This window comes from Oncorhynchus keta, chromosome 11 (assembly GCF_023373465.1).
Source record: "Oncorhynchus keta strain PuntledgeMale-10-30-2019 chromosome 11, Oket_V2, whole genome shotgun sequence".
NCBI classification, from domain to species: Eukaryota; Metazoa; Chordata; class Actinopteri; order Salmoniformes; family Salmonidae; genus Oncorhynchus; species Oncorhynchus keta.
Genome location: NC_068431.1, coordinates 52,053,635 through 52,074,466, shown reverse-complemented (window position 1 = coordinate 52,074,466; position 20,832 = coordinate 52,053,635). Strand labels below are relative to the sequence as shown.

Below are 20,832 nucleotides of genomic sequence, written 5' to 3'. Positions count from 1 at the left end.
ACACACACACACACACACACACACACACACACACACACACACACACACACACACACACACACACACACACACCCTCGCAGTAAACATGGCCGATGTCCAGGCAACACCTAATCGGTTGGCCCTGAAGTGTGATGTCATGGCTTAGGTGGGTCTAACCAAGCTGCAATAAAATATATCAAGATAAGAGTGGACAACTATTCACCCGAAAGCAAAGGGACAGAGATACACACACACACACACACACACACACACACACACACACACACACACACACACACACACACACACACACACACACACACACACACACACACACACACACACACACACACACACACACACAGAGAGAGAACACACTGTGAGAAGCTTTCCTTTCTGGATACTAAGACAAGGGAGAGGTGAGCTGCTAAAGACTGAAGGAGACAAGAGGGAAAAAAGGACTGCATACAGGGGAGAAAGACAGTGTGAGGGGTTAAAAGGTGAGAAATAGTAACAACCAAGAAGAGTGAGAGAGAAAGAAGAAGGAAATAAAGCCGAAGTGAGAGTCTGAGATAGGGAAAGAGAAGAAAATAAATAAAGAGACTGAGAAAGGAGCAAAAGAGCCACAGCAGCGGAGTGAGTGACTGAGACCAAGAAAAGGAGAGTGAGAGAAAGAGGAGTGCCAGCTTAATCCTAAGTGAGACTTAATTGTAGTGCGGTGCGATGTCGTTGTTCGCTCTGGAGCTAGTGGGTGTAAGCCTGTCCGTGCTGGGCTGGACACTGAGCATAGTGAGCTATGCTCTGCCCATGTGGAGGGTCTCAGCTTTCATCGGAGCCAACATCGTCGGTTTATGGATGAGCTGTGTGGTTCAGAGCACAGGCCAGATGCAGTGTAAGGTTTACGACTCCATGCTGGCCTTGCCCCAGGACCTGCAGGCTGCCAGAGCTCTCACTGTGGCCACCATCATCCTGGGGGTCTTAGCTCTCCTCGTGGCGACCATCGGAGCCAAGTGTACCAACTGCATCGAGGAGGAGGGAGTGAAGGCCAAGGTGGTGTTGTCCGCCCGGAGCTGCCTTTATCCTAGCTTCGCTGGTCCAGCTGGTGCCTGTGTCCTGGTCAGCCCACATCATCATCCTGGAGTTCTACAACCCTATCATCCCCTCGGCACAGAAGATGGAGATCGGGGCAGCGCTGTACCTGGGTTAAGCCGCGGCCGCATTTTTGCTGGTGGGGGGGGGCTATCCTCTGCTGCAGCTGCCCTCCTCAGGAAGACAAACCAATGACAAGGTACTCAATCCCTCCCCAAAGCCGGGTGGCGTATTCCGCTGCTCCAAGGTCCATGGCCCCCAGCTCCTACAACAGGAAAGACTATGTTTGAGAAAAGGAGGGGGGTTCAACATGTCGGTTTATTTGTGGGTTTCTTGAGAATATAACGGAGTGTTTCCACAGTTTGTTTAAATATACCAGGACCATGGGCAAATTCTTTTACTCATCCTTGCCTTCATGGAAAGGGGGATGTATCGACCACAGGGCGGCTTAAGGTGACAAGAGCTCATTAATCAAGTTGACTCTTTTTCCTCTGAGACTGAAAAAAAGTCCGTCAAAACAAGATGCACGTTGTTTTATACTTCTGTCTGGTTTACTATCAGTTGTCAGGCACTCAACATAACTGAGTGCTTTTTATTGGCAATGAGTCACATTCCCAGAGGAAGTAACTACAATAACTCCAGTTAATAATTTCTTATACAGTTTGTTATGACAACAATTATTACAAGATAGAGAATACTATACTGTATCTTAACTACGCATGTCATTATATAATAGATATTCTGATTAAAAAAACGTCATGGCAAGTTGACCTACAGCTGAACTTAATGTTTATCTCATATTTATCCGAACTTTTTTTTGTTTGCTATTCTTCGTTGTAGTGGTTTGAATCAATCATTTCCAAATGTTACATGGAATATGTGAAACCTTTGGGTTTTGTACTGTTGTGAGAAGAAGAGGTAGGACGTTGCAAAGCTTGTATTGTATTGTAAATAACTGTTGTGTATACCGAAGAGCAAGCACAGTTAGCAAAAAAACGATTTCCTTCGGTGAATAAATAAATTATGTGTCAGAGTCCAATCAATCCAACAGACGTTCCAACAAAGCAAGATACTTGCAGTAGTACTAGGAAAATAGATACATATATTTTATGATACATAAATACCAAAATATACTGTGCAGGGTTACTGGGGCTCAACCAAACAGTCTGGTCAGCCATAAACTATGAAGAACAACGAGCATTGACAGCAGAGACATTGTTGGGATGGGAGCAAATGTTCTCCCCATAGAGTAACCCTGTTTTTTAAAAACGGCTCATAAAGAAGTTTGGAATTTGAATCTGTTTTTGTTGTTGCGATATGTTAACTTTTCACCATTCTTATAAAAATTCACAGGCAATCTGGGCTCTGTTTTATATTGTAAATTATTTTGAAATAGATAACCTTTCGATGGTACATGTAAGTGTTACTACTGTACTGTAAATGGTGGACCTCTGCCTGCCAATATTGTGTTTTCAGTTTGATTAATAAATATCAGTGTACAGTTACAGCCAAATATATTGGCACCCTTGCACGTTTCTTAAAAAATTCCCTACAAACTTTTGGTCTCCACACCTTGTTACTGGATTTTCAACATTGCAGAACTAATTATATTTTGGTAAACTTAAGGTTACAATTTTAAAGTAGAAAATAAAGACAAATGGCATTGATCAAATTATTGTCACCCAGGAACTATTACTTGGTTTGCAAATCCTTTGGCGAAGATAACTGCCAATAAATGCTTTCTTTTAACCATCAATACTGTAATGGGTGTCGTCGTCTGATGAGGAAGAATCGGACCAAAGCGCAGCATGGTAAGTGTTCATGACTTTTATTTAAACTGAACACTAAAAACAGTCCTGTTAGGTGCAGAGAACAATAAACAGAAAATAACTACCCACAAAACATAGGTGGGAAAAAGCTACCTAAGTATGGTTCCCAATCAGAGACAATGATAGTCAGCTGTCCCTGATTGAGAACCATACCCGGCCAAAACATAGAAATACTAAACATAGAAAAAGGAACATAGAATGCCCACCCCAAATCCCACCCTGACCAAACCAAAATAGAGACATAAAAAGCTCTCTAAGGTCAGGGCGTGACAAATACGCTTGCTGCACCTTTCTACTGCCAATTTGTCCCACTCTTCAGCAGTAAACGTCTCTAATTCTTCATTGTTTGAGGGGTGCCCTCCACCAAATGCTGTTTTCCGCTCTCACCATAGGTAATGGATGTGATTCAGATCTGGACTCTTCACTGGCCACTCCAAAACAGTCCAGCGTTTCTTCTTGATCCATTCCAGGGTGCTGGATTGTTGTCCTACTCGAAGACTCACAACCTTCAAAAGATACAGTTTTTGGACACTGGGTCGAACATGTTTATCTTTAATTTGAGGTATTGGACTTGTTAATGTGTGGAGGTTAAATATTTCTAAGAATATTTTTGCATTCGCCCTGCGCCACCGTTTCAGCTGAACGGGGGGGTGGAGTTGCTGTAGGGGAACCTATAGCCTAAGTAAAAACCCTAGACATTACGCCACAGAGCAGTCTACCGAGACAAATATAAAACATTTGTCCAACAGAACAGTTGGATGGCTTATGCAGAAAAATAGAATTGATGGATTCTAGCACCACCATAGCTTTCACAAATACAGAGACAGTCAGCCATCATGGCGTCAGTCTTTTCGTGCACAGTGACACCTACTGATATGAACTGATAACGCAGGTTTGGTTAGAATTGAGTGCAATAGAATGAGTGACAGTCAATAACATCTACTTCATGAAAAGGGGAATATCATTTGCAATAAAAAATGTTTAAAGTAGTTGATTTAATGATTGACAATATGGATTTTACAGGCAATCAGTTCCAACAGTGAGAAGCAGGGATCCAACCTCTGGTGGCCCAGATGGAGACCAGGACAATGACACAAGGTTAGTGGTTTTATGACTGACACATTTAAAAAAAAACATTGTTACAAATTCTACTGTGTATAATATTAAATGTAACCCTGCCTTGTTACAAATTATACTGTGTATAGTGCTAAATGTAACTCTGCCATACATAAAGGCTCCAGAATGATCAATAACAAGGTTTGTAGGAGTTTGAAAGGGTTTGATTCACCTTAGGCCAGTAGTGTTTCCAATTCACATGTCCTGACAAGAAAAACTCCAGCCCTATTCATAACTTCCCTTTTCATCTGTTCTATCTATAATGATAATATTTTATCATAGCCTACGAATAGGGCCCAGAGTTTTACCTGACCAGTGCCACACCACTTTTGAACCTGTGGTGCCACCTCTCAATTTCACCCTCTGGTTAGATACACAGTCACAAGCAAATTCATTCTCCAATCTCTTAGTCTGATTAAAGGGTCAATCCTTATTTGCTACAGCAACATACATTTTAGCATGTATTGATGGTTTAACGAGAGATCGGCTGGCGATAATCTAGTGGCCATCAGTGGTTGCAATTGGCCCTGTTTGTTTACATTTATGTTTACAAACATTGGAGTTAAACAAGCTTATATTTTGGGTTCTGATGAAGTATGACAGTTGAACTAAGCTCATTAGGCATTGATATGCATTTAGATGTTATATTCTTCAACAATCAATGGGTAGATATCATTCATTTCTAAGTCCAAAAAATGTATGTTGCCCTAGCAACTAAGGATTGCCCCTTTAATCAGAGACACGTGTTACAGTCAACATGACTGCTTGTCATTACAATAGAAAATGTATGCCTAGAGTTGGAGGGAAAATCTCCAACCCAAATGTAGTATCCAGGCACCAATAGACAGAATTCTCTGAAAAATATTTTCCTAAAGCCAAACAGATCAGAGCGGTGCACAGTACTAGTAGATTGGAGAATGAATCTGCTTGTGACTCTGTATCTAACTATCAGCTCAATGTATCTCTCCCAGTGAGAATCCACAGTTAGAAAGATTGATAAAGTAGCTTCCAGTAAATACAGTACATAGATATGAGTTGTATCCCTCCCTTAAACGCATATGATTTTGTGTATGATGTGTTATTATAAGTCTATGGTATGAAACCCCTCCTCCAGTCTGCTGCCGCTCGACGACCGCGATGCCTGCAATGCCTGCTCTGCATCCTGGCCACTATGACGACCCACCTTCCCCCTTTTCAGCCTGTCCCTCCAGGTGACAGGGGTACATTTGGGGGTGGGAGAGGGGGAAGGGACGCGGGTACTAACGGGAACCTGTCCAGTGGTGTAGGTCAAGGGGGTAGAGGCTGGCCTCTGGAGGGGGGGTCTGTTGGTCCTCCTCAGCAGCCCCAGACGGGACGGCTTCCTCTGGGCTTGTTCTGCTGCCTGTTGTTGCTGGCTCCGGAGCTGTTGCTGGAGGATCATCTGGACATCGTCCTGATAAAGGGACATTTTTATTCATCTCATCATGGTATTCCAGTATTGTAATTGTATTAATATTGTTTTTCTTTTTTTGCCCAACACTGCAACTTCCACCCCTTAAACACCAAACTTGGTACAACTTGGTATATATTCTGACTACTTGTCTTTTTAGTTTATTCTGACCTAGAATCAGCTCTGTCCCCTAATTCATCAGTGGTTATGATCAATAGAAAGAATAAGGCCGCTAGATCAGTGGTCTACTGTCCCCAAGAGGGTAATATAATATCATGTTCTATTGCACCACTAGAGGGAGCTGGTCTCTCACCAGATGGCCCCTGAGGCCCCAGGCTCTATTACTACAGTGTCATGCTGTCACCAGCTGGTGATATGTACCAGCTGGATGCACTACACCGTGTAAATAATGTACGTGTATTTCATACCCATGCAGGACCGTGCTCTTGAATTCTTAAATAATAACTTCATAATATAATATTCATAATCATCTAACCTAGAGTCTAAACAACCTGTGTTGCTGCTGCCCTGACACATATGTGCAACTCCCGACTGAAGAAGGGATGGACTAGAGTCGGAGGGTTGTTGACGCAGCCGCTCCCCTCGTGTGTGTGTGTGTGTGTGTGTGTGTGTGTGTGTGTGTGTGTGTGTGTGTGTGTGTGTGTGTGTGTGTGTGTGTGTGTGTGTGTGTGTGTGTGTGTGTGTGTGTGTGTGTGTGTGTGTGTGTGGGGGGAAGCTACTCTGAAAATATACCGTATATACCAAGCTACCCATTAATTACGTCACACTAAAAGAAGTTAATGTCAACAGAATGTAATTTAGCCTACTAAACTCAAAAAGTGAGAAATAGGCACACAAAAAGTGTTTCAAGTGAGATGCCAAAAGAGAAAGGACATTCTTGCCTAGTTCACCCATATTTTTTTTTGCAAAAAATAAAGTTGTCTAATTCCAGTATTTAGCTACACCACTACATGGCAAAAAAGTTATTAACCACTGAAAACACTAATATTAGAATTAGAAAATCGTATGAAATTACTTGTTGAACTAAATGTAGTTCACCAATCCCCAACACTGGTGTTAAACCATGGGTAATTTGCTATTTTCCCCTGATTAGTCAGAGCTTGTTTTCCACAGTAACATGTTCATACTGTATGTCTCAGACATATCCCTTTTTCCCTTCCCATAGACTGTGACTCTCTCTCTCTCTACTCTCTCTCTCGATATTCTCTCTCTGCTCACATTACTCAAGCGCTCTTTCACCTTTTTCTTTCAACTATCTCTCTCATCTTTCCTCTTCACTCTACAGTATATCCACTCTATCTACAGTACGATATCCAGAACTCCATCCCCTCTCTGGCTCTTCTGCTCTCTCCCTTCCCTTCCTCCCCTCGTGCTTCTCCTCCCTCTCTCCCCTCCTTACTCATTATTTCCCCTCTTCCCTCGTCCATCTCCCTTCCTCTCTCCCTCCATCTCTCTCAGTACCTTCTTCTCCCCCTACCTTCTACTCTCTCTCTCTCTCTCTCTCACTCAGTACCTCCCTCTCCCTTTCCCTCCCACTCTCTCTCTCTAAGTACCTTCCAGTCCTCTACTTCCAAAGCGAGCTCCAGTCTTTTCTGCACGGCCTCCAGCAGCTGGTTGTTAAGTAACATCATCTCTGTCTTACTGCGAAGAAGCTCCGCCTCCATGGCCTTCTTCCTGTTCAACAGGAAGTGGAAAAAAACAAAAACATCAACGTCTCATTCCTCTACTGGAAAGATGCAGATCCCTCTTTTAGACGAGCAGTGTTGACAACTCTCTTTGCTGTGGTGTGTGTGTTAAGTGTGTGAGCCATGTGTGTCTGCATGCATGCACATTCGTGTGTATGTGTACACTCACTTCTCCAAGGCATCGTCTCTGTCCTGTAGTGCCTGTTGTAGAACAGCACTGCCATCCACATCATTTTCTCTACGACCCCCGGACTTGGAATCCTTGTTAAACCAAAAGGAAAGAGTGGTAGGGAAAGAAAGGAAGTTTGTTTAATTGACCAAAGTAAATAACTTTAATGTGTCACGCAGATTACACGTTGTTTTTGCCATTTCCGAAATGTAGCAATGTTTAAGACATGGATTTCGTGTTATTACGTTAGGAAGGTACCCAAAAATAAGTTTTAAATTTATTGGCTAAACATAACTTGTTTAAACAGCGACATTGTCGCGGAAATCAGCCTTGTTCGCATAGCGATGATGAAAAGAACGTATTTTACGCTGTAATGATCTCCAAACGTCCAATCATTAGGTCATCACACCGTTGATATAGCAACGGAGGATAATAGTTTATCGAATCCCATTGTCAATCAGAGGGGGGTACTATTTGGCTGGGGAACATTATTTGTCATAACAAGCCCCGGTGGCCATAAATGAATAAATGAATCAAACCAGAAGGTTACTTTGACTTGGAAGAGTTCCAGTGATGTGTTGGCTTGTCATAGTCAGCTAGTTAACATAGGCTTATTAACTAGAACGCTGCATTTGTAAAACTGAAACAAAATGACTCTCTCTCTCGCTCTTACTTCTCCTGTATTTTTTAAGAAATGAATTTGTTCAAAACTGTTCAACTATTGTCTTTATATCTCTTAGAGTCAACTACTCACCGCATTTTATGCAATGCTGTCCTAACTAGCTGTAGCTTATGCTTTCAGTACTACAGTATATTTATTCTTTGATCCTTTGATTGGGTGGACAACATGTCAGTTCATGCTGCAAGAGCTCTCATACGTTTTTTTATTTTTTTTTACGTCACCCCGCTCCTCCGCTCTCTCCACTGGCTTCCAGTTGAAGCTCGCATCCGCTACAAGACCATGGTGCTTGCCTACGGAGCTGTGAGGGGAACGGCACCTCAGTACCTCCAGGCTCTGATCAGGCCCTACACCCAAACAAGGGCACTGCGTTCATCCACCTCTGGCCTGCTCGCCTCCCTACCACTGAGGAAGTACAGTTCCCGCTCAGCCCAGTCAAAACTGTTCGCTGCTCTGGCCCCCAATGGTGGAACAAACTCCCCACGACGCCAGGACAGCGGAGTCAATCACCACCTTCCGGAGACACCTGAAACCCCACCTCTTTAAGGAATACCTAGGATAGGATAAAGTAATCCTTCTCACCCCCTTAAAAGATTTAGATGCACTATTGTAAAGTGGCTGTTCCACTGGATGTCATAAGGTGAATGCACCAATTTGTAAGTCGCTCTGGATAAGAGCGTCTGCTAAATGACTTAAATGTAAATGTAAATGTTTTTAGGTATTTTCTTGTTGGTTAAGTGCTTGTAAGTAAGCATTTCAATGTAAGGTCTACACACCTGTTGTATTTCAAATCAAATGTTACTTGATCGGTTGGAGGACATACTCTGGAAGATGTAATAATGACTGTGTAAATCGATAGAAGAGGGTGAGAACCACGAGCCTTCATTGGTTTTGGATTGAAGTCAATGTACCCAGAGGAGGAGCTAGCTGTCCTCCGGCTACACCATGGTTCTAGCTGTTGAGGCTACTGTAGACCTTCATTGCAAAACAGTGTGTTTTATCAATTATTTGGTGACGTGAACATATTTAGTGTAGCTTTATCTAAAAAGGATAACTTTTTTAATGTTTTTCCATTTTTATGAAATTCACTGAGGGGGACGGTCCTCCCCTTCCTCTGAGCAGCCACCACTGGTTTCTTGGTATCGATGGTTCTTCTGCCTAAATTGCTTGCTGATATATTCTGATGCGATTTAAACTCCCCTGGGAGGTATGACTGTATGAGCGCAAGACTGTCATAAGCCTGGGACACATTCACTAAGAACAAATTGGAGGAAATATTTTGGAACCCAAAAACTTAAATAAATGTTATTGTTTTGACAATCAGGTTGCAACTCCTCAAAATATAGTCTGAGCTCAACTGTACTGTGTGGCTGAGACTTGTGAGCTAGTTTAGACTCACCCTGTGCTATGTGACTCAGTGCTAGTTAAGACTCACCTGTACTGTGTGGTTCAATGCTAGTTTGCGTGCCACGTTCTGCAGCAGAACCAGTGCTGTATCCAGACTGTTCTCCTGACCAGAGGGTTCTACTGGGCTGGACTCTGTCAAAGGAAGCAACAACCTCAGAATGGAGTGAACCTCCTTTGTAACCTGCAGAGATAGGGGTAGCGAGGGAGGGGTGGGGGGTAGAGAGAGGGGGGAGAGAGGGGTCAGACAGAAAGATGTGTCGGCATTGAGTAATTGTCTCTGGCCCCCTCTCAGTTAAGGGGAGTGATGAGCTCTACAGCAGAGTCTCTTAACTCAATCGCTGGTTGAAAACTTTTTTCTGCCCCTCCCAAAAGATATAATTTTTAGATAATTGGCCTTCTTTCTGAGATTCACCCACAAACAGGACCAAGCCTGGCCTGTTGAGGAGTGACGGACTCTATTCTAGCTGGAGGGGTGCTTTCATCTTATCTACGAACTTAGACAGTGCTCTAACTCCACTAGTTTCACAATGAGAGGGTGCAGGCCAGGCAGCAGGCTGTTTGCCTCTTAGTGGAGTCTGCCACTAGTACAGTCAGTGTAGTCAGCTCAGCTATCCCCATTGAGACCGTGTCTCTGCCTCGATCTAGGTTGGGCAAAACTAAACATGGTGGTGTTCGCTTTAGCAATCTCACTGGAATAAAGACCTCCTCCATTCCTGCCATTATTGAAAGATATTGTGATATCTCACATCTCAAAATAGGGCTACATTAATCTTAGATCCCTCACTTCCAAGGCAGCTAGTCAATGAACTAATCACTAATCATAATGTTGATGTAATTGGCCTGAATGAAACATGGCTTAAGCCTGATGAATATACTGTGCTAAATGAGGCCTCTCCTCCTGGTTACACTAATGTCCATATCCCCCACACATCTCGCAAAGGCGGAGGTGTTGCTAACATTTACTATAGCAAATTTCAATTTACAAAAAAAAATATATATTTTTGAGCTTCTAGTCATGAAATCCATGCAGCCTTACAGGCCCCCTGGGCCATATACAGCGTTCTTCGCTGAGTTCCCTGAATTCCTATCGGACCTTGTAGTCATGGCAGATAATATTCACATTTTTGGTGACTTTAATATTCACTTGGAAAAGTCCACAGACCCACTCCAAAAGGCTTTCAGAGCCATCACCAACATGTTTCTGGACCTACTCACTGCCACAGTCATACACTGTACCTAGTTTTGTCCCGTGGAATAAATGTGGTTGATCTTAAAGTTTTTCCTCATAATCCAGAACTATCGGACCACCATTTTATTACTTTTCAATCGCAACAAATAATCTGCTCAGACCCCAACCAAGGATCATCAAAAGCCGTGCTATAAATGATTTTATGACCACTATTGTTTTCACTATATATTTTACCTCTTGGTGATGTTTTAAAAAAATATTTTTTATTTTATTTCACCTTTTATTTAACCAGCTAGGCTAGTTGAGAACAAGTTCTCATTTACAACTGCGACCTGGCCAAGAATAAAGCAAAGCAGTTCGACACATACAACAACATAGAGTCAATAATACAGTAGAAAAAGTCTATATGCAGTGTGTGCAAATGAGGTAAGATAAGGGAGGTCCATTTGCACACATTGTATATAGATTTTTCTATTGTGTTATTGACTGTATTTTTGTTTATCCCACTCTGTGTTGTTGTTTATTGTCGCACCGCTTTGCTTCATCTTGGCCAGGTCGCAGTTGTAAATGACAACTTATTCTCAACTGGCCTACCTGGTTAAATAAAGGTGAAATAAATAAAAAAATCCCTAGGAGGGGTGTGTCACTTGAGTGGGTCGAGTCACTGACGTGATCTTCCTGTCCGGTTTGGCGCCTCCCCTTTGGTTGTGCTGTGGGGGAGATCTTTGTGGGCTATGCTCGGCCTTGTCTCAGGATGGTAAGTTGGTGGTTGAAGATATCCCTCTAGTGGTGTGGGGGCTGTGCTTTGGAGAACAGTGTCTACCTACCCCTTCTGTGTCTACCGACCCCTTCTGTCTCAGCCTCTAGTAGTTATGCTGCTGTTTGTGTCGGGGGGCTAGGGTCAGTCTGTTATATCTGGAGTATTTCTCCTGTCGTATCCAGAGTCCTGTGTGAATTTAAGTATGCTCTCTCTAATTCTCTCTTTTTTTCTTTCTTTCTCTCTCTCTCTCGGAGGACCTGATTCCTAGGACCATGCCTCAGGGCTACCTGGTCTGATGACTCCTTGCTGTCCCAAGTCCACCTGGTCGTGCTGCTGCCCCAGTTTCAACTGTTCTGCCTGCAGCTATGGAATCCTGACCTGTTCACCGGACATGTTACCTTGTCCCAGACCTGCTGTTTTCAACTCTCTTGAGACAGCAGGAGCGGTAGAGATACTCTGAATGATCAGCTATGAAAAGCTGACATTTACCCCTAAGGTGCTGACCTGTTGCAACCTCTACAACCACTGTGATTATTATTATTTGACCCTGCTGGTCATCTATGAACATTTGAACATCATGGCCATGTTCTGTTATAATCTCCACCCGGCACAGGCAGAAGAGGACTGGCCACCCCTCATAGCCTGGTTCCTTTTTCAGGTTTCTTCCTAGGAGTTTTTCCTAGCCACTGTGCTTCTACACCTGCATTGCTTGCTGTTTGGGGTTTTAAGCTGGGTTTCTGTACAGCACTTTGTGACATCAGATGATGTAAGAAGGGCTTTAGAAATACATTTGATTGAAAGAGGGGAAGATAGTTCAACATACACACAGACTTCTAAAGGTGATGTTCTCCACAGAAACCAAAAATGATTCATTCCTTGTGTGCAGTAAGACATACTCCTTTCCCATACAGTTATCAGCATAATCCATTCAAGCCCTATTGTTGTGTGTGTCTTGTTGTTATTCAACCTCTATATATAACACTGTTTTTGTTTCTGTTTCAATGATTGTATGACCAGGCCTTTATGCCTTTGAAATTACCTTTGAAATATCTTGTTCTGCTTGAATGCTCTGAAAGCTTGACTGTATCTGAAATGTGTGTGCGCGTTACCTTCGCTCTGTGTTGACTCCATCCCGGTCCCTCTCTGTTCTCCTGTAGTTTATCCACCTGAGCCTTCAGCTTCAGACTGCGCCTCCGAGATAGCTCCACCTCCCGACGCACCTCCTTCAACTAAACACACAGAAGCACATATGTAAAGAAGCACGTTAAATCAACTTCCTACAAGAATTTTACTTTTCACTTCAACTAGACATACACAGACACAGTGTTACATGCAAACACACAGACATATGCACAAACCACCTCCCGAGACACTACCTTTAACGATGCACACAGACACACACATGAACATGCACACAACCTTTCTCTTAAAAAAACTCGGACACAGTGGTAAAAAGAAACCCTGCTAATCCAGATTCCTGAGTGAAATCAGAGATTGAGAAATCCTGTTGTACTGGATACGCGTATAACAGCTCATCACACACACACACACACACACACATGCACACACACATTTGCATACACACATACAGTACCAGTCAAAAGTTGGACACACTCCTTCCAGGGTTTTTCTTAATTTGTACTATGTTCTACATTGTATAATAATAGTAAAGACATCAAAACTATGAAATAAAACATATGGAATCATGTAGTAACTAAAAAAGTGTTAAGCAAATCAAAATATATTTTACATTTGAGATTCTTCAAATAGCCACCCTTTGCCTTGATGACAGCTTTGCACACTCTCGGCATTCTCTCAACCAGCTTCATGAGGTTGCCACTTGGAATGCATTTCAATTAACAGGTCAGCCTTGGTAAAAGTTCATTTGTGGAATTTCTTTCCTTCTTTATGCGTTTGACCCAATCAGTTGTGTTTTGACAAGGTAGGGGTGGTATACAGAAGATAGCATTATTTGGTATATGATTAAGGCCATATTACGGCAAGAACAGCTCAAATAAGCAAAGAGAAATTATATATCATTACTTCAAGACATGAATGTCAGTCAATGCGGAAAACTTGGAAAGTTTCTTCAAGTGCAGACGCAAGAACCATCAAGCGCTATGATGAAAATGGCTCTCATAAGAACCGCCACAGGAAAGGTAGACCCAGAGTTACCTCTGCTGCAGTTCATTAGAGTTTCCAGCCTCAGAAATTGCAGCCCAAATAAATGCTTCACAGAGTTTAAGTAACAGACACATCTCAACATCAACTGTTCAGAGGAGACTGCATGAATCAGGCCAACATGGCCGGATTGCTGCAAAGAAAACAATACTGAAGGACAGGAATAAGAAGAATAAACTTGAATGGTTTCAAGAAACACAAGCAATGGACATTCGACTGGTGGAAATTTGTCCCTTGATCTGATGAGTCCAAATCTGAGATTTTTGGTTCCAACCGTCATGTCTTTGTGAGACTCGGAGTAGATGCACAGATTATCTCCGGATGTGTGGTTCCCAACGTGAAGCATGGAGGAGGAGGTGTGATGGTGTGGGGGTGCTTTGCTGGTGACACTGTCTGTGATTTATTTAGAATTCAAGGCACAATTAACCAGCATGGTTACCAAAGGATTCTGCATGGATACACCATCCCATCTGGTTTGTGCTTAGTGGGACTATCATTCATTTTTTCAGCAGGACAATGACTCATCTCACCTAAAGGCTGTGTAAGGGCTATTTGACCAAGAAGAAGAGTGATGGAGTGCTGCATCAGATGACCTGGCCTCCACAATCACCCAACCTCAACCCAATTAAGATGGTTTGGGGTGAGTTGGACCGCAGAGTGAAGGAAAAGCAGCCAACAGGTGCACAGCATATGTGGGAACTCCTTCAAGACAGTTGGAAAAGCATTCCTCATGAAGCTGGTTGAGAGAATGCCAAGAGTGTGATTTGTTTAACACTTTCTTGGTTACTCCATGATTCCATGTCTTTTTTTCATAGTTTTGATGTCTTCACTATTATTCAACAATGTATTTTAAAAAAAAAACCTTGAAAGAGTAGATGTGTCCAAACTTGTGATTGGTACTGTATATATACATGCACACACACCAGGGGCCTCACTCCTGACGGGTTGCACCACTGCCTGGTATGGTAACTGCTCCGACTGGAAGGCACGACAGAGGGTAGTGCGTACGGCCCAGTACATTACTGGAGCCAAGTTACCTGCCATGCAGGACCTCTATACCAGACGGTGTCAGAGGATGGCCCTGAATATTGTCAAAGACTCCAGCCACCCTAGTCATAGACCGTTCCCTCAGCTACCACATGGCAAGCGGAACCGGAGTGCCAAGTCTAGGTCCAAGAGGCTTCTAAACAGCTTCTACCCCCAAGCCATAAGACTCCTGAACATCTAATCAAATGGCTACCACAGACTATTTGCATTGCCCCCACCCCTCTTTTACGCTGCTGCTACTCTCTGTTATTATCTATGCATAGTCACTTTAATAACTCTACCTACATGTACATATTACTACAATTACCTCCACTAAACGGTGCCCCTGCACATTGACGCTGCACCGGTACACCCTGTATATAGCCTCGCTATTGTTATTTTATTGCTGCTCTTATTTTTGGGGGGTATTTTTCTTAAAACTGCATTGTTGGTTAAGGGCTTGTAAGTAAGCATTTCACTACACCTGTTGTATTCGGCGCATGTGACTAATATTTTGATTTGATTTTGATTTGATAAGGGCTCAAAGAGAGACAACAATATTCCCACATATCTCCTTTAGCAACCATATACAGCCACAAATCAAACCTGTCTCCATGAGCTCATAGCATTATATTGCACCGCATCACACAGTATTGCACGCTGGTACTGAACGAGGTGCATTGTATTCTAGTGCAAGATGTGTCCTGGTGCAAGATATTTTAATTCCATAACATTTACTGCATCGAATGACATTGAATGCACATTTCTGGCCTCACAGCACACACAAACATAATCTCTCCTTTTTGTTCTCTTGCTCACTCTCTCTCTCTCTCTCTCTCTCTCTTTCTCTCTCTCTCTCTCTCTCTCTCACCGTGTCTGAGACTGGCCCTAGTGTCCTGCGTCTGTTGAGCGGTCGTCCACTCCTGATGAGGTCGGGTAACATTCCATCCATGTAGCTCCGTCTGGACGTGCTCCTATCTTCACTGACCGCATCAGAACCGTCTCCGTCTCCCTCAATGACCACGGTCAAACCATCTGGACCGTCACTCGCTACGGTCAAACTGTCCCTGACCACGGCCAGCTCACCAGACCCATCAGGACCAGCATCTTCTACTGTCAGGAACAGCATGGAACAATCCTTGATCACAGACATGGCCAACGGTTCAGGACCGATGTCCCCCTCTCCAGCCAGGGAAATCAACCCTTCTGTTACCACATCCTCCTGCTCTGGTTTGGTAGTGGTCGAGCTTGAATCGTCCTGTGTTTGTGATACATCCCTCAGTATTGTAGACCGTGTGGTTGAACCACCCCTGACCGTGCCAGGCCGCTGTGGTCCATCTTCCAGTGTGTCCAGGGAGTAGCAGAGGCGTTCCATGGCAGTGAACTGTGGTCTCAGTCTCTTGTTTAGGACGGAGAAAGCTATTGGATCTCCCATGGTCTAACACAGGGGTCACCACCACCAAAACAGCAAACCAACAAGAGAGGAGAGTTATAGAGACAGAATGGAAGAGGAGCTCACAATCTCACTCAGACATCAAAAACGGACTGCCAGTGAGAAGAGGATATGACAGAGTGAGAAAAAGAAGAAGAGAGAAAAGGACAGAATGTCTAACAACTCGTTTTTCCTGAACACTGAGGGACATGAATAGGACAAACACATCTTATGTGTGATGATGTAATTGTGTGATGTCAGAAAAGGCTGCACCCTCACTCTACTTTCCTTCAACTTCTGCTTCTATTGCTACAGTGAAGGTGTAGCCTGGATACGGATATGTCAACATGTCAGGGCTTGAGGGAAGTGGCCCTTTTGATTTCTTAACACAATCAGACACAGATTACAGGCATCAAGTACAACATCTACCTGTTTATACTGCCCTATTGTCATATAGCAACGTTGTGCTATACAGATACCCATTGCAGAGGGAGGAGAAGAAAGTGTGTGTGTGAGAGAGAAGAGTAAAGGGAGGGGTAGGGACAGAAATAACAAAAGACAGCGAAAGAGAGTGAAAAACATTAGGGAGTGGATTGGAGATACAAATCAGTCTGAGATAAAAATCTGTTTCAGTACAGACTGACTTTCTTTGGACATGGTAAAATGTGTTGAAAGAAGAAGAATAAGGAGAAGTGCATTTCCCTAATGTGTGTCCAACTAGGAATGCAGAACCACCACTTTCTCACTCCTGATAAATAATACTTTTGACACAGTGGAAGGAGGCAAAGAATGTGGGATCTGTTTAGCCCCTGTAGAAGAATGCCCAGTGTGTATACAGCAATGCTCTGTGACATTATTCTCATTTGTTCCGTCCCAGTAACCCCCTCTGTCTCACAATTAAACCAGAAAACCCCTCAGCAGCCATTCCCTCCACAGACTGTAAACAAGATTGATTTTATTCAAGCTTTATTTTATCAGGGAGTCATACTGAGACCAAGGTCTCTTTTACCAAAGATCCCTGAATGACATAAATTACACAAAATACACACATCAAAATATTAAATACAAAATGCAAGCAGAAAGACAAAACACGGTCATAAAAAACAAACACATACATCAGTAATAAAGTCCTCAGTCAGCTTTCCGAAAAGCCCTAGAGGCACCAGAACATCAAATGTAAGATTTTTTTTTGAAGATTGTTCCACAAATAAGGTGCGAGACAACCTAAAGCCGATTTACCTAACTCAGTAGATACCAGGGGAATTCCCAGAGTTAACCCTCCCTGAGACTGGGTGTGGTAGCTCGTATGTCTAAAGTTTAGTAATGATGTTAGGTGCAGTGAGAATGTTGCACAGAGTCAATTGAAATCATCTCAAAAGGAGTTGCAGCCCGTACATGTTGCATCGGGGCCCTAGTTATTACACTGGGTTTATTTTGTTTGATACACTTACACACTTTAGTGATAAAGTATTCAATGTCATGTTGCATGCGCGGCCAATAAAAGCTTTCTCGTTCCGTACTCTTTCTGTTCCTAGATGGGCCATTTCAGTGTGTAAGTACTTGTAAATTAGTGTTCTGTACGGTCTTGGTACCACAATTTGTGTCCATTTTGCTGTTTTCCTTTGTAATAATCCCTCTGGTGAGACTTCACATGCCTCTTGATGACATTCTGTTGGTTTTGGCTTAGCCCTTTTTAGTTCCAAGATTCTGGATACAGTTGCCTCTCTTAACATTACCTTTGACTGAGCATGCACGAGACAATCGGTCTGTAACCCCCCACCTTGACAGCTTCTCCTGCACTGATAGCCTTAGCGTGACCGCAGATATCCCAGTTACACAATCATGCTGTTGTTGCTTTCACCGTCTCAGGTGATTGTTTCTCCGTGCATTCTTTCATGTAATGTTCAGCATGCAAAGGAGAACGTGACAGAAACTCTGCGTCAGTGTTTACCTTTCCGGGACGATACTTCAGTGTGAGATTGAAGTCTGACAGCTCCGCCACCCAGAGATTACCGGTGGCATTCAGTCTCGCTGTAGTTAGTACGTATGTCAAGGGGTTATTATCACTGTACACTGTCACAGAGGGAGCATAAAAGAGAGCATCTCGGAACCGCTCAGTCACTGCCTGTTTGAGGGCCAAGAATTCCAGTTTCCCCGAGTGCAGGTGATAGTTTCTCTCTGCTTGTGTCAGTGTGAGGAGACGTATCCAATGACTCTCAGTTGCTACTTTTTTGTTGGTATAACACACCTCCCAATCCCTCTTCAGAGGCATCAACATGCAGGATAAAATGGTCCTATATACTGGGTAAGCAAGCACAGGTGGATTAGTCAACACACTCTAATGCTCTCTGGTGAGCATCATCCCATATAACTTTCTGGTGGGGTAGACCCTATCCCAACTGCATAGCTATCTTGGTCCTCCTCTTCCCAGATGCTGAAGTTCTGTACATAATCCCTGCAGTACCCTAGAAACCCCAGTAGTTTCCCCAGCTCTCTCACGTTTGTTGGTGGCCTGTTGACCAGATCTTGCATGACTACAATTTATTTAAGATCCATTCTGTAACCATCAGAATAAATTATTTATCAGAAATAACTGACCTCATTCTTGAATAGGTCACAACTATCAGCCGTGAGTTTAATACCCCATTTATTTAGCTGCCTGAGTACCTGACGGATATCGCCCACCGCTCCCGAGTATACTACTCATCAATGTCCAGTCTCGTGACCGTCCCGGGAAGCTCCGGACCGTTGACCCTCGCTGGAGGTTCCGGACTGTTGACCGTCACTGGAGGTTACGGACTGTTGACCGTCGCTGGAGGTTCCGGACTGTGAACCGTTGCCGGAAGCTCTGGACTGTGAACCGTCGCCAGAGGCCTAGTGAGTGGAGCCGGTACAGGTGGCACCGGACTGTTAACACGCACTTAAGGACGAGTGCGGGGAGCAGGCACAGGACATACCGAACTGGGGAGGCTCACTGGAGGCCTGATGCGTGGAGCCGGCACAGGTTGCACCGGACTGATGACACGCTCCTCACGTCGAGTGCGTGGAGCCGGCACAGGATGCTCCAGGCTGGGGAGGCGCACTGGGGGCCTAGTATGTGGAGCCGGTACAGGTATCACCGGACTGATGACACGCATTTCAGGGCGAGTGCGGGGAACCAGCACAAGACGTACCGGGCTGGGGTGGCGCACTAGACGCCTGATGCGTGGAGCCGGCACAGGTTGCACCGGACTGGTGACACGCTCTTCAGGGCAAGTACAGGGAGCAGGCACAGGACGTATCGGACTGAGGAGGCGCACTGAGGGCCAAATGCGTGAAGCCGGCACAGACTTCACCAGACTGCTGACTGGCTCTTCAGGTCGAATGTTGAGCAGAAAACACTTGACCAACATCTTTCTCCTCTATCTCTCCCCCAACTTCTCCATCGCCTCCCTGACGGCCTCTGGCTCCTCCCTCTGCTCGGCCGCCAGCTCCATGTGCCTCCCCCCCAAAAATGATTGGGGTCTCTTTGGCAGCGGACTGACACACACATTGTTCCATCGACTCCCAGGCGGGCTCTGGCACTCCCCTCGGCTCGACCAACCCCCCAAAAAAAATATCTTGGGGTTTCTGTGGCCGCGGCCCCCGGCATCGTCGCTGTCCCCCTATGCTCCTTGGCGACTCCCCCCAAGGAAGGGTCTTGTGTCCTCCCATTATCTCTTCCCAGGTCCAACTCAATTTATCCTCCTTGGCCCTTTCTTGGTGGGATATTCTGTCACGTTCGTGATAAGAGACGGACCAAGGCGCAACGTGTGTTGAGTTCCACATCTTTTAATAAAGTGAAACTTCTTCAAAAAACAATAAACCAACAAAGAATACTTGAAAGTAGTGGTGCCACATGCACATACACAAAACAATATCCCACAAACACAGGTGGGAAAAATGGCTACCTAAATATGATCCCAAATTAGAGGCAACGATTACCTCTAATTGGGAACCATGCAAAACACCAACATAGAAATATTGAACTTGAACACCCCCTAGTCACGCCCTGACCTACAACACCATAGAGAACCAAGGGCTCTCCTACTGTCAGGGCATGACAACCACATATCCTAAAGCTGCGTTTATTGTAGCTGGGGAATTTAACAAGGCTAATCTGAAAAAAAGGCAACCTAAATTTTATCAGCATATCGAATGCACGACCCGGGTCTGGCAATATTCTGGATCATTGTTACTCTAACTTCCGCAACGCATACAAAGCCCTCTCTCGCCCTCCTTTTGGCCAATCTGACCACGACTCCATTTTGTTACTCCCAGCCTATAGACAGAAACGAAAACAGGAAACACCCGTGCTCAGGTCTGTTTAACGCTGGTCCGACCAATCTGATTCCACGCTTCAAGATTGCTTTGATCACGTGGACTGGGATATGTTCCGGATAGCGTCGAACAACAACATTGATGTATATGCTGATTAGGTGAGCGAGTTTATTAGCAAGTGCATCGATGATGTTTTACCCACGGCGACTATTAAAACCTTCCCCAACCAGAAACCGTGGATTGATGGAAGCATTCGAGCAAAACTGAAAGTGCGAACCACTGCTTTTAATCAGGGCAAGGCGACCGGAAACACGACCGAATACAAACAGTGTAGCTATTACCTCCGCAAGGCAATCAAACTAGCTAAGCGTCAGTATAGAGACAAAGTAGAGTCGTAATTCAACGGCTCAGTCACAAGAGGTATGTGGCAGGGTCTACAGTCAATCACGGACTACAAAAAGAAAGCCAGTCCCGTCGAGGACCACGATGTCTAACTAAACAACTTCTTTGCTCGCTTTGAGGACAATACAGTCCCACCGACA

General features: G+C 44.2%; 1 protein-coding gene and 1 pseudogene across 1 annotated transcript; one reads left to right on the top strand and one right to left on the bottom strand.

Moving 5' to 3' along the window:
* Positions 1-437: 437 nt before the first annotated feature.
* On the top strand, positions 438-2,583 carry LOC118390787 (claudin-3-like; annotated as a pseudogene).
* Positions 2,584-3,873: 1,290 nt separating this feature from the next.
* Positions 3,874-16,490, bottom strand: LOC118390570 (uncharacterized). Its single transcript, XM_035781261.2, has 6 exons — positions 15,431-16,490; positions 12,462-12,581; positions 9,432-9,584; positions 7,318-7,409; positions 7,017-7,137; positions 3,874-5,445 (listed from the first exon to the last, which is right to left on the bottom strand). The coding sequence occupies exons 1-6, from the start codon at positions 15,992-15,994 to the stop codon at positions 5,095-5,097; spliced, it is 1,401 nt and encodes a 466-aa protein (XP_035637154.1). The 5' UTR covers positions 15,995-16,490; the 3' UTR covers positions 3,874-5,094.
* Between the last annotated feature and the right edge of the window lie 4,342 nt (positions 16,491-20,832).

Coding starts and splice junctions, on each gene's coding strand:
- LOC118390570 (XM_035781261.2), bottom strand. CDS start 15,994: ATGGGAGATCCAATAGCTTTCTCCGTCCTAAACAAGAGACTGAGACCA. Junction 9,585..12,461: donor GGAGTCAACACAGAGCGAAG/GTAACGCGCACA, acceptor CTATCTCTGCAG/GTTACAAAGGAGGTTCACTC. Junction 5,446..7,016: donor TGGAAGTAGAGGACTGGAAG/GTACTTAGAGAG, acceptor TCCCTTTATCAG/GACGATGTCCAGATGATCCT.